The sequence below is a fragment of the Pan paniscus genome, chromosome 6 (genome assembly GCF_029289425.2).
Source record: "Pan paniscus chromosome 6, NHGRI_mPanPan1-v2.0_pri, whole genome shotgun sequence".
NCBI lineage: Eukaryota > Metazoa > Chordata > Mammalia > Primates > Hominidae > Pan > Pan paniscus.
In genome coordinates, this window is record NC_073255.2 from 49,394,193 (window position 1) to 49,409,828 (window position 15,636).

Here is a 15,636-nt window from a genome sequence, read left to right on the forward strand (position 1 = left end):
AGTCTTTGGCTGAATACAAAACTGCACATGTGTAAAGTGCAACTCCATGAGACAAGTAGGAAACCTGGGTAACTGACATGGACAATCCCTAGAGCTGGGAGACGCTCAAGCCTCAACCAGTCAGAATGGAAAGACCTCACTAACAGCTGGAGCACTCAGAAGCCCCAAAAAGGCATGTCTTAGAAGACTAAGCTAGCTTTAAAATAAAAGTACCCTAGATACAGCTTAACAAAGCTGAAAAACAAGGCCAGACACATTGGTGCACACCTATAATCCCAGCACTTTGGTAAGCAAAGGTGGGAAGATCATTTGGGACCAGGAGTTCGAGATTAGCCTGGGTAACATATTAAGACTCCATCTCTACAATCAATTGATCAATCAATACAAATAAAAAACAAGCTTCAAAAAGATCATTCTGATCAGCAAATAAATTAATTGCCTGCAAGAACAAAACTCAACACTCAACAGAAGAAATCAAAACCCAGAGACTCGACAGCATAACATTCATTAATGTCTAGCATCCAATAAAAAATTATCAGACATTTGAAAGAAAAAGAAAATGTAACCCAAAATCAGGAGAAAACTCAATCCATAGAAATAAACCAAGAAATCACAGAGATAATGGAATTAGCAGATAAAGACTTTAAACTATTGTAAGTATATTGAAGGATTTAAAGGAAAACCAAGGTAGAAATTGAAGCCATAAAAAACAATCAAAGGGGCCGGGCGCGGTGGCTCACGCCTGTAATCCCAGCTCTCAGGGAGGCTAAGAGGCGGGAGGATAGCTTGAGCCCAGGAGTTCGAGACCTGCCTGGGCAATATAGCGAGACCCCGTTCTCCAGAAAAAGGAAAAAACAAACAAAAAAAAAAAAATCAAAGGGAACCTGCAGGGCTAAAAAATAAACTATCTGAAATTAAGAAGTTACTAGATGAGTTTAACTACAGATTAGACACCAAAGGAGAAAAGACAGTAAAGTTGAAGACAGGTCAACAGAAAATATTCCAAAGGAAGGACAAAGAGAAAACAGACCTCCTAAGTGTGTGTGTGTGTGTGTATGTGTGTGTGTGTGCTCAAAAGTCTCTCAATAGTATAAACACAAGGACTATCATGCATGAGTAAATCTTAATCAAATTGCTCAAACTAATGATAATAACTTCAAGGAACTGATATAACAAGAGAATGGGGATATTTCACACACAGGGGAACAAAGAATGTCTACTCACTTCTCATCAGAGACAGTGCAAGCTAGAAGACAATGGAATGATAGTCTTTAAAATGTTTGAAGAAAAACAAAAACAAAAAAAAAGTGTCAACCTGCAGTTCTATATCCAGCAAAAATATCCTCAGAAATGGAAGATGAAATAAAGGCATTTTCAGACAAAAAAGCTGAAAGAATTCACTATCAGCAGATCTGCACTATAAAAAATATTTTAAAAAGATCTGCAAGGAAATATCAGATGTCTGCCTTCCACCCTATACTCCCCACTTCCAATCTCTAAATCCTTATTTCACCCCTTCTCATCCAGAGCTCCATATTCAAGAGCTGCTCCCCTTCTCCATCAGCTTGGTTCTGCCATCAAACAATTGTTTTCTTCGAACTCCATTAGTTAGCCTGGACTTTAAGACTCTGCAATCTTGCCCCTCCTGTCTTTACAAAACTTATTTTCTCTTACTCCATATTTTATAAGCCATTCCAAGTTGTTCACTTTGCTTCATTAACTGGAAAAAAAAATCAAAAACTCCCCCACAGCCTAGGCAATACAGCAAGAAAATATTTTTAAAATTTAGCCAGGTATAGTGGCAGACATCTCTACAAAAAATTACAAAATTAACCAGATGTGGTGGTGCATGCCTATGGTCCCAGCTACTCAGGAGGCTGAGGCGAGAGGATTGCTGGAGCCCAAGAGTTCAATTCATATATTGCGCTATGATCACACCACTGCACTCCAGCCTGGCCAACAGAGTAAGATCCGGTCTCTATTAAAAAGTGTGCACGCACACACACAATCTCCCCCAAAACAGGTCAGAAAGAGAGTAAAGGAGTGAGAAAAACAGAAGAGAACTCAAGGTGGCAGGGATTTGGGGGCACACAGGTGACCCATCCTATCAAGGAGGGAAGAGAGTGAATTTTCCAAAAAAACAAAGCAGGCCAGGAGGCTCGTGGCTGTCTTGCAGACACTAATACAACTCCCACACAAGAAGGGATCAGCTCATCTCACTCAGACTGTAAGGAAGGACTGTATAACTAAGTTTAGAGCACCCACGAAACATAACTCCTAAAAAGTGAGTACAAGTACATACAGCAAGAGGCTTGATTCAGGGAAACCTCATGTCATATTCAAGCTCTACTGCTCATTAGCTGCTTGACTATCGGCTCATTTAAAATTCACAACAGCTCTATGAGACAGGTACTATTATTATCACCTACATTTTATAGAGAAGAAAACTGAGACACAGAAAGGTTATACTGCTTGTTCAAGGTAATACATTCAGGAAGCGGCATAGCGAGGATGTGAATCCAGTCACCTAAAACAGACTGTCATTTCAGGTGTCCATTATACCTCAGGCATGATGAGCAAATCCTAGCAGTGCTCCTGCAGAGAGAAAAACACAAACAATCGAGCTGCTGAGGCTAAGCCTCTAACCACAGATAAAGTTAGGTCTTTGTGAGAGGAGTCAAGTGCTCTAATTTTGGCTCTGGATCTCAAATGGTTGTATGACTACTGACCTTACCAAATGAGGGAACTGACCTTAAGCCAACTGACCTCCCATCCTACATAACTGAAAGACTGTAATGCAGCAGTTTACAAACATGAAGAGCTAAATAAATACTGAGATCAAGAATTAATGTGTTACAAAGTAAGAATAAATTATGGACAAACCCAAACACCAGATGTTACGCAAGAAAGAAGGAAGCTGCAAAGTAGAAATTCCCACCTGGGAAGAATTGGTGGTTCCCTAGGGACTTCAGCAGCACCAGCAACTGCTCCTGGAGCTTCTGCCTCCTGTGAGCCATGGGCCATTTCCTTCACAGGGCCTGGAGGCTGCACTTTCTCTACTTCCTGATGCCCATCCAATTCTGTGGTGGAGTCAATCTCTATTTCCTGGACTGGAACTGGGACTGGCTCCTTCTCAGCTGCAGCAGCTGACACAGTCTTGGCCTCTTCCTCTTCCTTTCTTCTGATTTTCTCTTCAAGTTCCTGCCTTCTCTTCTCATCATCCTGACGGGCCATGTGGTCAAAGGTTTTGAATACCTAAAATCAAACACCAATCCAGCAATCAGTTCATCTGCCCAATACTGTACCACATATCTTGTAGAAATGTGGTAAAATCTGTGAAGGAGAGAACTAAAAGTCAGAAACTGACAAGTTTTCCCACTGGCAAAATGGAAATGCACTGCCACTTCACCAAAAGCTGACAGGTAAACAGTGTTTAACAGGAGGATTCCAAAATCAACAAAATCAGAAACTTACAAGCCAAGGCTAACAATATTTACATACCTAAAAGATGTACAGTTAGATGGTCTTTGTTGTCATTATTTTACAGACCCCAGTCTTGTTCACAATGCAAAGAATACACGGTCCTGGTACAACTGTGGGTTATAAAGGCACCAAAATTCAGACTCACAAATGAAACATGAAAATATGGCTGAACTTCAATTCCCAAAATGGAACCAGGTTTACAGGACTGCTGCTGTTTTTCACCACACTGCATGGACATTCAATTCAACAAACATCTACTATGTGCCTACAGTATGCAAGAAACACACACGCACAAAAAACATCAAAATGATTTCTGCTGCCTCCTAAGAACTCAAAATTCTGGTGTGTAAACAAGTTCTTAACATTTTCTGGGAAACAGTCACACCCATGAAGGTGCTGGGACCTCTCTACCAAAAAAGTACAGTCAAGACATAGCCACACATGAAAACTCTGATACAAGAGGGGGCATGACAAGGCCCTCAATTCCCTGTCAGAGTATGGGTGGGAATGAGCATGTCTGGCGAAAGAAATCTAGGGAGACTTCTTGGAACAAGGAGGATCCCAGTTAGATCCTGAATGAGAGGCACATCTTCCACAGGGAACCACTGGAGGAAATGCCATAGCTCCAAGAATAGGCTTGTCAAGGAAGGGCAAAAGCTCTTGCAATAACTGGAGGGAGGAAAGGCTGAGAGAGCAACCTGGGACATGGGTGGGAGTCAGATTCCAAAGGGCTAGAATGCGGACAGGTATTAAATAACAATGTTCTGTGCACTGCGCGGGCAGTCAAAAGGGTGCTAACAGACTAACTGTGTCAAATTATTTTACAAACATTCTCTCAAAACCCTCACAAAAATACTGTGAAGAAGACAGCATCAACATTTCAAAAATGAGAAAAAAATAAGGCTTGGAAAGGTTACGTAACTTGCCCCAGCTCCTGCTGGCAAAAGAAGTAAAAAATTACGCAGCACACACCAAACAGTGCGGGGAGATGATGATGTAGGCAGAGGGGAAAAAAAAATCAATAAAATCCTAAAAGGTTAAAAACTGGAAACAACACCAGAACCATTTTTACTTCTGCAGATAACCTGAAGCCCTGACTTCATTCTAACATTAGGGTCTCTACCGCTTTGAGTCCATGCTTTCAGAGTTGCTCATCCTGCTGATACTCCAGATCTTCATCTTAACTCCACAAAAGCAAAGCAACAAGATCTCTCTCTCCTAACACCTGAGACTTCTAACACAGAACCCCCAGACTTGATAGTCCTCACCATGCAGCTGCCTCTGCTCACTCAGTACATCCAGCCTTCTCTGACCTACCCATTCACACCACCAGGAAGTGCTACCACTGCCAACCTCCCAACCATCACATGTTCTCAGTACTCATTCTAGAGTCACAGAACATAGGGCTGGAAGAGAACTCTAATCTGTAACCTCCAATCAATCTTCTCAGCTGACAAGAGGTGAAGTGACTCTCCCAAGATTTCTCAACAATTTATGTAAGGAACAGGATGTAGCTAGCTTTCCTGATTCTAGTTTCGAGGACTTCTACAAAGGAGCACTTCTCAAAGTGGACTCCAAAAAAAAACAGCATTATCGATTATAATGAATGGCTTGTCAGTCTAAACGATTTTTGTCTTAAAACATACTAATGTATTATAAAATGGAATGCAATTTTCACATACATCATTCCTGCTGAGGTTCTTCAAGCTGTGTATCCAGGCTATGCAAACTTTTAGAAGGAAACGTATGAGCTGCCTAACTCTACACCAACACTGTACTCCCCAAAATATTAAGGGAACGCTTTGAAGTTCCACAATGATGCAGCCCAGCACTCCCATCCAAATTCTTCTCTGCCTATATTCAGCAGAGACACCAAGCATCCCACATCTGGTGGGGGTGGAGAGGCAGACCCCAGGAAGGAGTCTTATGCCATCAAGTTAGGGACAGAAAAAAAAAAAACCCTAAGAGGCAGATGAGTAGGAGTGGGGAGGTCAGGAGATCACCTACTACCACGAAGAAATAATGTTATGCTGGTACCAAGTCACTCAGTCTCATTCAGTGTTGTCCCACCCCACAATAAAACCCTTGTCAATACTGAAATCACCTTTACAAACCTCCTGTCAAATGAGCTTTTGTGGATAAAAGAACAGGTTCCAGCCAGGCGCAGTAGCTCATGTCTGTAATCCCAGCACTTTGGGAGGCTGAGGTGGGTGATCACCTGAGGTCAGGAGTTCAAGACCAGCCTGGCCAACACGGTGAAACCCCATCTCTACTACTAAAAATACAAAAATTCTCCAGGCATGGTGGTACATGCCTGTAAACCCAGCTACTCGGGAGGCTGAGGCAGGAGAATCACTTGAACCTGGGAGGAGGAGGTGCAGTGAGCCAAGATTGCGCCACTGCACTCCAGCCTGGGCAACAGAATGAGACTCCATCTCAAAAATAAAAAATAAAAAAATAAAAAAAAGAACAGGTTCCCAGGATTCACCCTGATCTACCCAACCAAAATATGCAGGAATATGTGCTTTTAAAAGTTCCTTGGCCAGGCGCAGTGGCTCACACCTGTAATCCCAGCACTTTAGGAGGCCGAGGCAGGCAGAACACAAGGTCAGGAGTTTGAGACCAGTCTCACCAACATGATGAAACCCCATCTCTACTAAAAATACAAAAATCAGCCGGGCGTGGTGGCGCACACCTGCAATCCCAGCTACTCGAGAGGCTGAGGCAGGAGAATTGCTTGAACCCAGGAGGCGGAGGTTGCAGTGAGCTGAGATCATGCCACTGCACTCCAGCCTGGACGACAGAGTGAGACTCCATCTCCAGGAAAAAAAAAAAAAAAAAAAAGAAAGAAAAAAGTTCCTTAAGCGATGCTGATGGTTGAGAACCACTTCCAGAAAACATGACACCTCTCTTAAGCATCTGCTGGAGACTGTTGTCCCCTTGGTTTCTGTGAAACTTATTGCTCTCCACCAAGATTATTCCCCAAGGCCTGTTCTTCACCTTTGGCTCTTCTCTCTCCCTCGGACCACTCCAGTTGCTCTAGCTCCCAAAAGATCTAGTCCAGTAATTCCAATAGCCTATGGGCAGGGACTCCTACCTGCAACTTCAAGTTCAACCTGTCTAAAACTGAACTTTTCCCCCTAAACCCAGGTGACAGTTCAGTTAATGCATTATCACTATTCCAGTCACCCAATTTGAAACCTTGGATCATCTTTGACCCATCCCTCCCCTTCCTCCATCCCTGCTCCCCATCTCCACTACTTCATTAGACTGGTCACCAAATCCTAACCTATGGAAGTGTCTTGTAAGAGGTGTTACCAGGTAAATGAGTTACCAGGTAAATGAGTGCTCTGTCAGTTCATCTGTGAAACAAAGACCAACCTCTCAGGTTATGTTATAAGATAACGACCCCAGAATATAAAACATCTGATACTATACATATTACTCAGTATATACTCCTTTCTCCACATCTTTCTGCAAACTACAATCAATCTAGACAAAAGTGTTCTCATCCTACTATGGAATGGTTAAACAACAGAACAGAAAGATTTGGAATCCACAAAATGAAATTTTTAGTTTCAGCTCTACAGTGAACTGGCTGTGTGTTCTTGGTCAAATCACTTAACCTTGCTGAATTGGTACGTAAACTTGAAACTTATCTGTTTCACAGAGACACTGAAGATCAAATGGCAAGACTTCATTAACCTGCCATAAGATCCTGCTAAAGGCCACCTCCAACAGCTCTCTCATCACTAAGATGGCACTTATGCCACTGACAAGGACGAGGAATAGCCTTAAGTTCTGAAATTGAATCCTAATGGAACCCCATTCCTCGTTTGGCCCTATTACCCTGGTAGCTACCAAGACATTCAAAGCTTTGGCTTCTGCTGAGCAAAGTAACATCTTACCAACCTGCAGCATGCATTAAGACTTCAGGAGGAAACATCTGAAGCATTTTATAAACTGTAACATCTAGAGAACTGAGGGAGGTATCATCAGCATTTCTATCTTCTTGGGTTTCTACAAATAGGCTTAATGCTTGGCTGAATAGTTTCTTTTAATCTCATCAGAAGTCTCACCTCTCTTATAAAACCTTCACTTCTCAACCATCATTTCTATTTCCTTTCTTTACAATGGGCTCCATCAAATAATTGCCCTTAAAAAGTTTTCTATTACTTTCTGGGTTTTCTCTCTTTAACTGTAAGTGTCACAAGGAGAGAGAAACCATTACTTAAACACCCGTATCACCCTCACCTGCGGCAACTAAGAGTGTAAACTACATTCAGCAAAAGGTTGCTTACCACTACATTCAAAAGTGCCCAGTCAACTTCACTGAATGAGTATTGACAGCGTTTCCAACATACAATAAACTTAACCTGGAGGGTACGGAATTAAGCTCAAATAGAAATTTTAATAAGCACTACATTGACAGTCTTTGACCTGGGAAGTCACATTTCAAACAAGCGACCACACCCATTGATCAACACAATGCCTCCGTCATCCCCGCCAGATCAAGTCTTCGGTAGTTCTGGGGCATGCACGTTTCTGTTGCTGTAAATGTCCTTCCTTCTGTCTGGCCTGCATGGATTTCGCTCCCTGACTAGCAGCCCCCAGCACCGTGAGGGGTACGCGCTGGCGGGTGCTGAGTAGGGCTCTTAACAGTCGGCTTACTACTTCTGAAACCTCAGGACGTCCGGAGCGAACACCTCAGCGGAATAAACTGACATCCAATCCGCGCTTCAAATTACTGAAGCCATTCTCACAAGCTCAACCCCAGGACACCAGGAAAAGGAGGAAACAGGCTGGGAGAGCTTGGAGGAGCGGGCGCCAGGAGTCAGGGCAGGCCGGGGGCGGCGGCTCCCCAGACCGCAGGCCCGCCCGCCTCACCTGCAGCACCAGGGCCTGCGCGGCCCCGGGCGGGAAGCCCATGCGGTCCGATGGGTGGCGCAGCAAGCGATAGAAGTCTGTCTTGCGGTAGAGGAAGCCAAAGAGAACGCGCAGGAAATCCTGGACGTTGCCCACGTGCTGCAGGATGCCCAGAAGGGCCTGGTCATACAGCTCGGCCGCCCCTGGCTCCATGTCGCCTCCCGCCCTTCGTACGCTTCACGCACACAGCGCCGCCTCAGACCTGCCGACTGGCCACTTCCGGCGTCCGCAGCCAACGGCTCCGCCGGACGGCGCGGCTGCGGAACTTCCGGTCCGTGCTCGTTCGGCCCCCGCGGCCCCGGGCTGTTTTCCCCAGACCCAGCTGCCCCACGGGCTTTGCCTTGAGGTGGTCTTAGACAAAAGAGCCCGACAAGGGCAGCAAGGAGGTTCCTACGCGGAAGGAGGCCCGTGGCTTCTGCTGCGGTGCGGGGGCTTGACCGCCATGTTTGAAGCGGGCGGAAAAAAATTATGGGGCGTGCAATGTCACGTGACTGTTCGGATTTTTGTCACGTTGTCTGTGGATCCTTTCTTATTTCTGTGTTGAATTCCAGCCTGGGTATTCGGAACCTATGGTTAAAGATGGGGCTAGGGTAAGCTTTTTGTTAGTGAGCCAGATACGGGAAAATGCGTATATGTGGGATGTATGGGTTTCTTATTAACAGATCTGTGAGTTAAACTCAGGGCGTTGCATCAGAAGAAAGTCAAGATGACGAAGAAAATAAAGAGTGCATTCAACGTATATTAAGTGGAAAGAGCTAGATTCAGAATAGAGAATCCGTATGCCATCGTTGTGAAATATGTACGTGTATGTGTGTGTATAGTATGTATATACATATATACGTCATATATACATATGTTGTTAGTGTCTGTCAAAGTATAATCTTAAAAAAGTAAAAAGCATGACACTCATACAAATATATCATGAACGCATATCCAAGATTTCAGCAAATTAACAATGATATGGTAAAGCCGGTTCAAAAGCATTTTGAGGAAGTGGAGATTAAACATTTTGACAAAGCATTAGAGTAAGATTAGGTTGGATACAAAGCTGGCTGGTGTTCTACAAGATGATAAAACTATAGGTTATCATTTCTAGTGGATAGAAATGATTTGCACCTCTTCTAGATTAAAACATGCAAGTTAACATGTCTTCATAGTGTATAAGCTTTAATGAATTGTAAATAAAATCCAACTCAGGTAAATTGCCCTAGAACAGTGGTTCTGAAACTCTTGATTTAGGGACCATTAATCCTCTTAAAATTTGTTGAACATTCCAAAGAACATTTGTTGATATGGGTTATGCTTATCAATATTTACCACATTAGAAATTAAAACATAAAATGTTTAAATATTTAATCATTTTTAAATGACCATAAAACACATTACATGTTAACATACTTTTATGCAAAAAATAATGTTCTTCAAAGCAATAAAAGTTCAGTGAGAGGAGTGACATAGTTTTACATTTTTGCAAATCTCTTTAATGAGCTTACTAGAAGACAGCAAGATTTGGCCGGCACGGTAGCTCATGCTTGTAATCCCAGCACTTTGGGAGGCCGAGGCGGGAGGATCAGGAGTTCGAGACCAGCCTGGCCAACACAGTGAAACCCTGTCTCTACTAAAAATACGAAAATTAGCTAGGCGTGATGGCGGGTGCCTGTAATCCCAGCTCCTCGGGAGGTTGAGGCAGGAGAATCGCTTGAACCCAGGAGGCAGAGGTTGCGGTGAGCCGAGATCACACCACTGCATTCCAGCCTGGGCGACAGAGCTAGACTCCGTCTCCACAAAAAAAAAGAAGACCGCAAGATTCTCACATCTGCATTCACTGCAACATAATTTGCATTATGTTGTTTTCATTGAAGTATATGAAAACATGCAACCTCACACAGACAGTTGCAAATGAGAGGAATATTTTGTCTTTTCAAATAAATGTGGCTATTTGTCTTTAAAATGACATCAAAATTCTTCTACAAGCGATAGTTTCTATTTTTTTTATTTTTAAGAGGCAGGGTCTCCCTCTGTCACCCAGGCTGGAATGTAACGATGTGATCATAACTAACTGTAGCCTTGAAGTCTTGAACTCAAGCAATCCTCCTGCCTCAGCCTTCTGAGTAGCTGGAACTACAAGCACATGCCACTCTGCCTGGCTAATTTTTAAATTATTTTTATAGAGACGAGGTTGGGCCTACATTGTTCAGGCTGGTCTGAAACTCATGGGCTCAAGCGATCCTCCGCTCTCAGCCTCCCAAAGTGCTGGAATTATAGGTGTGAGCCACTGCACCCAGCCCTGTAACTGGTAGTTTCTTAAAGGTTACTTGCCATATGGAATCTAAAACTGTATCTATAGACTTTTCATACTCTGTTACATTAATATCGATTGGTCTTTCACTTTGAATGGATCGTTAATAAATGCATGATTTTATACCATCATGTATTAATTAGTCATTTGAAAATGTTGGTCCACTGTGTTATGCAGCTCTTCCAAATGTTCACTCGTTTTATGCAACGAGCATATCTTGCCCCCAGATCTCGGTTTCTAATATCATTTCATTATATAATATCAAAAAATAACATTTGTTAGAATTACCACTAAACTCATCAGAGAAGTCTGTCTTTATTGACAAGCACTCAAGCTCATGGAAGCAGGATATGGGTTTTTTGAATTCTAATTTTAGCTTAAAAACTTGAACTTTATTATTGGAAGTAGATACAATCAATTATTTTCCTTGAAGAGACAGGCTCACTTCATTCTGTCATTCAAGTAAAAATGATGCTCTGTGACTTGTTCAATTGGCAACTCAATCACACAAGTGCTTTGCATCAGTGCAACCATTTTGCTTCAGTATGAGGCAGACATGTCTTATGTGTACTTCTCTTTTAATCATGCACTATTAAAAAGACTTGTTCTCAAGTGGAGAACTTTTAATAAAACAACTTTTAATAAAATTAATAATTAAATGCTATCAGGAGCATTCTTAAGTGAAACTGAACATTTTTAACCTGTAAGTGTAAGGCAGTGCATACTAGTCGAGTTTGGTGCTGTTATGGACTGAATGTGCCTGCCCCCCACCAGATTCATATGTTGAAGCCCCAGTCCTCAATGGGACTATATTTGGAGTCACATTGGTGATTAGAAGGGCCTTTAAAAGATACTTAAAGGTTAAATGAGGTTATAAGGGTGGGACCTTAACCCAATGGAACTGGTATCCTCATAAGAGGAGAAGGAGACACTAGAGATCTCACTCTGCAGACATGCAGAAGAAAGGCCGTGTGAGGACACAGTGAGATTGCTTCAAGCTAGGAAGAGAACTCTCACCAGATACCAACACCTTGGTCTTGGATTTCTGGCCTCCAAGACTGTGAGAGAATAAACATGTGTTGTTTAAGCCACCCAGTCTATGATACTTTGTGACAGCAGCAAGCTAGGACAGTGGCCTGCCTTGATTCCGGCTGAGACACTTGCAGTTTTACCTGCCATTGCTTTTGCCCCGTCATTGCAAATGTCAACATAGTAAAAAAGCAAATAACATCATAGTATTGTTATTTTTACCTTGGAGGCCCCCCAGGGCCACATACTACACTCTGAGAATCACTGCCCTAGAGAATTAATGAATCTCTGGTGAGCCTGTTATATAATTCCTCAGTATAACTGGAAGCACATGCAGTCATCTTCTTGCTATATTCAAAGTTTTGAATAATTTTCTTTAGCACCTAAAGAAAGAAATGGAACAGACGCTGCATCTGGAGAAGGGAAATTGAGGGAAACACTATAAAATAGGAGAAAAACTTACTTTTGTATTTGATACCATATACATGCATTACCTATTCAAAAAGTAAATAAAATATCTTTTTTTTTTGAAACAGAGTCTCGCTCTGTCGCCCAGGCTGGGGTGTAGTGGCACAGTCTCGGCTCGGCTCACTGCAAGCTCCGCCTCCTGGGTTCACGCCATTCTCCCGCCTCAGCCTCCTGAGTAGCTGGGACTACAGGTGCCCGCCACCACGCCCGGCTAATTTTTTGAATTTTTAGTAGAGACGGGGTTTCACCATTCACAGGATGGTCTCGATCTCCTGACCTTGTGATCCACCCGCCTCAGCCTCCCAAAGTGCTGGGATTACAGGCATGAGCCACCGTGCCCGGCCAAAATATCTTTTAAATTGAATGCAAAGCTAAACATAATGTCATAACACAGTCCAGCAATCATGCTCTTATGTATTTACCCAGCTTATTTGAAAACTATGTCCATACAGAAATCCACATGCAAATGTTTATTGCAGCTTTACTCAAAATTGCCGAAAATGGGAAGCAACCAGGTGCCGTCAACAGGTACTGGATAAACGAATGGTAGTACATTCATAGAATGAAGTACTGTTTTCAGCAGTAAGAAGGAATAAGCTGTCAATCAATAAAAAGATATGGCTTAATCTTAAATGCATATTGCTAAGAGATAGAAACCACTCAAAAAATGCTACCACCCAATTATATGACATTCTGAAAAATGCAAAATGTAGAAACAGTAAAAGATCAGTGGTTGTCAGGGTCTGGGTGTGAAAAAAAGGTTGACTGATGCACAGGGAATTTTTTAGGATGTAAAATTATTCTATATGATAGTAATTACTATCATAGAATAATGATAGTAATAATTATTAAGAATTATTACTAGTAATAATTATTAAGAATTATTACTAGTAATAATTCTTAATAGTAATTATTAGTAATAATAGTAATAATTAGTAATTAGTAATTAATAGTAATAATTAGTAACTAATAGTAACAATTATTAATAGTGATAATTATTAATAATAATAATTAATAGTAATAATGATAGATACGTGACACTACACATTTGTCAAAACCCATAGAAATTTATAGCACCAAGAGTAAATCTTAATATAGGCAGTCTTTTAAAAAATCACTTAGGAGATTGGGGGATCCCAGAATGGGTTGCAGAATGTGACAAAACAATCTAAGTGTGTCACAGATGTATGAAACAACCTCACTGAAGGGATGATAGAAGGAGATGCTGTCCTAAGTAACTTTGGAAATGAGCAGAGTCTGTAAGACTAAAGACAAAAGGAACTGTATATAAACACTGAAATCTAGTTGATACAATTATTCCTAACAGGGGTATGGGTTATCAATTCTGAAACCGCTAGATATGTATAGTGGAAATGAGCAATTAAGTAAATGGTTGAGGGTGGTGGGATCCAGGTTTCTCACTGGTGGAGTGAGAGGGTTATAAATAAGCGGGGAAGGAGGCTAGAATGATCCATGTGGTAATAGATCAGAGTTAGAAATTCATCCTTATAGATACAGATGGCTATGTGTAGAACTGTTTACAGAAATGTGTATATATGCAGGTGAGTGTACATACATGTATTTACTTGCTCTCAGCTGAGAAGGTCTAGAAGCAACAATGCTTCAGTAGCAATGAGCATACCTTCCACCCAGATCTTGGTTTCTGATATTCTCCAATAGAAGGAACCAGGGCTTCTTGGAGAAATGGCTGATTCTAGGACTGGCACAGAAAATATACAAGATGCGCCTGGAGCATCTTGTGGGTGGTGTCTCAAAGTAAAGGAAGTGCAAAGAAAAAAAAAACCACACAATGATGGGGGTATGACAAAGGAAAGCGCTTCCAATGGCCAAAGCTGGAACAATTTGAGCAGCAAAATAAGGTATTATTATATTAGAACCCAAAATATAAAACAAATACCTGTGAGTCCATACCGATATACATATAAATATATTGATATATACATACCTATATGATATATAGAGATATTTCTCATACTGAATAAAGAAATGGAAGAAAATAGACACATTTTCTGTTCAGAAGAATTCCCAGTTATTTATGTAGCTAGTCTGCCCTCAAGGAGGTGGAGCATGACTCCCTACTTCTTGTGTCTAGGATACGTGTAGTGACTCTTCCTAATGGTAGAGCGTGGAAAGGGGAGAAACCTGACGAGGATGACCTCAGCCAGGTGATCGAGGTCAACATCAACAATGATAAGTCATGTTGATAGTATACACCTTTAATATGCTATGAATGACACCTTACCTCTGTGGTCTTCCTCTCAAAAACCCATAACCCTAGTCTAATCATGGGAAGAATGTTGGACAAGCCCCATTTGAGGAACATTCTACAAAATACCTAACAAGTACTCCTCAAAACTGTCAAGGTCATCAAAAACAATGAAAGCCTGAGAAACTGTCACAACCAAGAAGAGCCTAAGGTGACCTGACAACTAAATATCATGTGGGGTCCTGGGTAGGATCCTGGAACAGAAAAAGGACATTAGGTAAAAATTAAGGAAGTCAAAATAAAGTAGGCACTTTAGTTAGTAGTAATTATCAGTATTTATTAATTGTGAAAAATGAACCATACTAATGTAATAAGTTAATAATAGGGTAAACTGGATGTGAGCTATACAGGAACTCTGTAGTCTCTTTGCAATTTATTTTGGAAATCTAAAACTTATTTTAAAATGTACTCTGAAAAATTGTATTTTATTTATTATTATTTTTTTAGAGACAGAGTCTCCCTCTGTCGCCCAGGCTGGAGTGCAGTGGCGCGATTTCGGCTCACTGCAACCTCTGCCTCCCAGATTCAAGCAATTCTGCCTCAGCCTCCTGAGTAACTGGGATTACAGGTGCACGCTGCCTTGCCTGGCTAATTTCTTTTGTATTTTAGTAGAGACGAGGTTTCACCGTGTTGCCCAGGCTGGTCTCAAACTCCGAGCTCAGGCAATCTGCCCGCCTCGGCCTCCCAAAGTGCTAGGATTACAGGCGTGAGCTACTGCGCTGGCCAAAAATGTATTTTAAAAAGTGATAATCATCCACAATCCTGTTCCCTCCCCTAAAAAGTAAGTGGACATGTTAGGGCAAAGTGCCTGCCTGAGCTCTAGAGGTCAGACATAAAACTGAGTAAGAGGAGATAGTGTAGGGCTGGGCCCCTTCTGGCCCAGCTGAGACTCTCACATGGGGTTCAGGAGGGCAGATGCTTTTAGCTGTTTCTCCAGTAATGTTCCTGGGCACACTGGTTTGGGGATTGGGCCTCCAAGGCCTCAGGCAGCCAGGTCTCCATGGCTTTCTCTTGGTTTGGAGTCTCATGACTGCAGCTCTCCCAGGCTGGGGTTACGCAAGGGTAGCTCTACAGTTCTGGGCTCTACTAGGTATCGCCTTGGTGGGAACTCTCTGTAACAACTCTGACCACACATTCCTGCTAA

At 42.1% G+C, this 15,636-nt stretch overlaps 1 protein-coding gene across 2 annotated transcripts in view; it reads right to left on the minus strand.

Annotated features, from left to right (window-relative positions):
- Window positions 1–8,886, minus strand: part of NUDCD3 (NudC domain containing 3) — a 106,669-nt gene extending 97,783 nt beyond the window's left edge. For both annotated transcript variants that reach the window (XM_003805229.5, XM_063605709.1), the window contains exons 1-2: window positions 8,371–8,886; window positions 2,939–3,255 (exon numbers count right to left, since the gene is read on the minus strand). In XM_003805229.5, the coding sequence (XP_003805277.1) occupies window positions 2,939–3,255; window positions 8,371–8,562 (509 nt within the window). In that variant the 5' untranslated portion in view covers window positions 8,563–8,886. The remainder of the gene's footprint in view (window positions 1–2,938; window positions 3,256–8,370) is intronic.
- Between the last annotated feature and the right edge of the window lie 6,750 nt (window positions 8,887–15,636).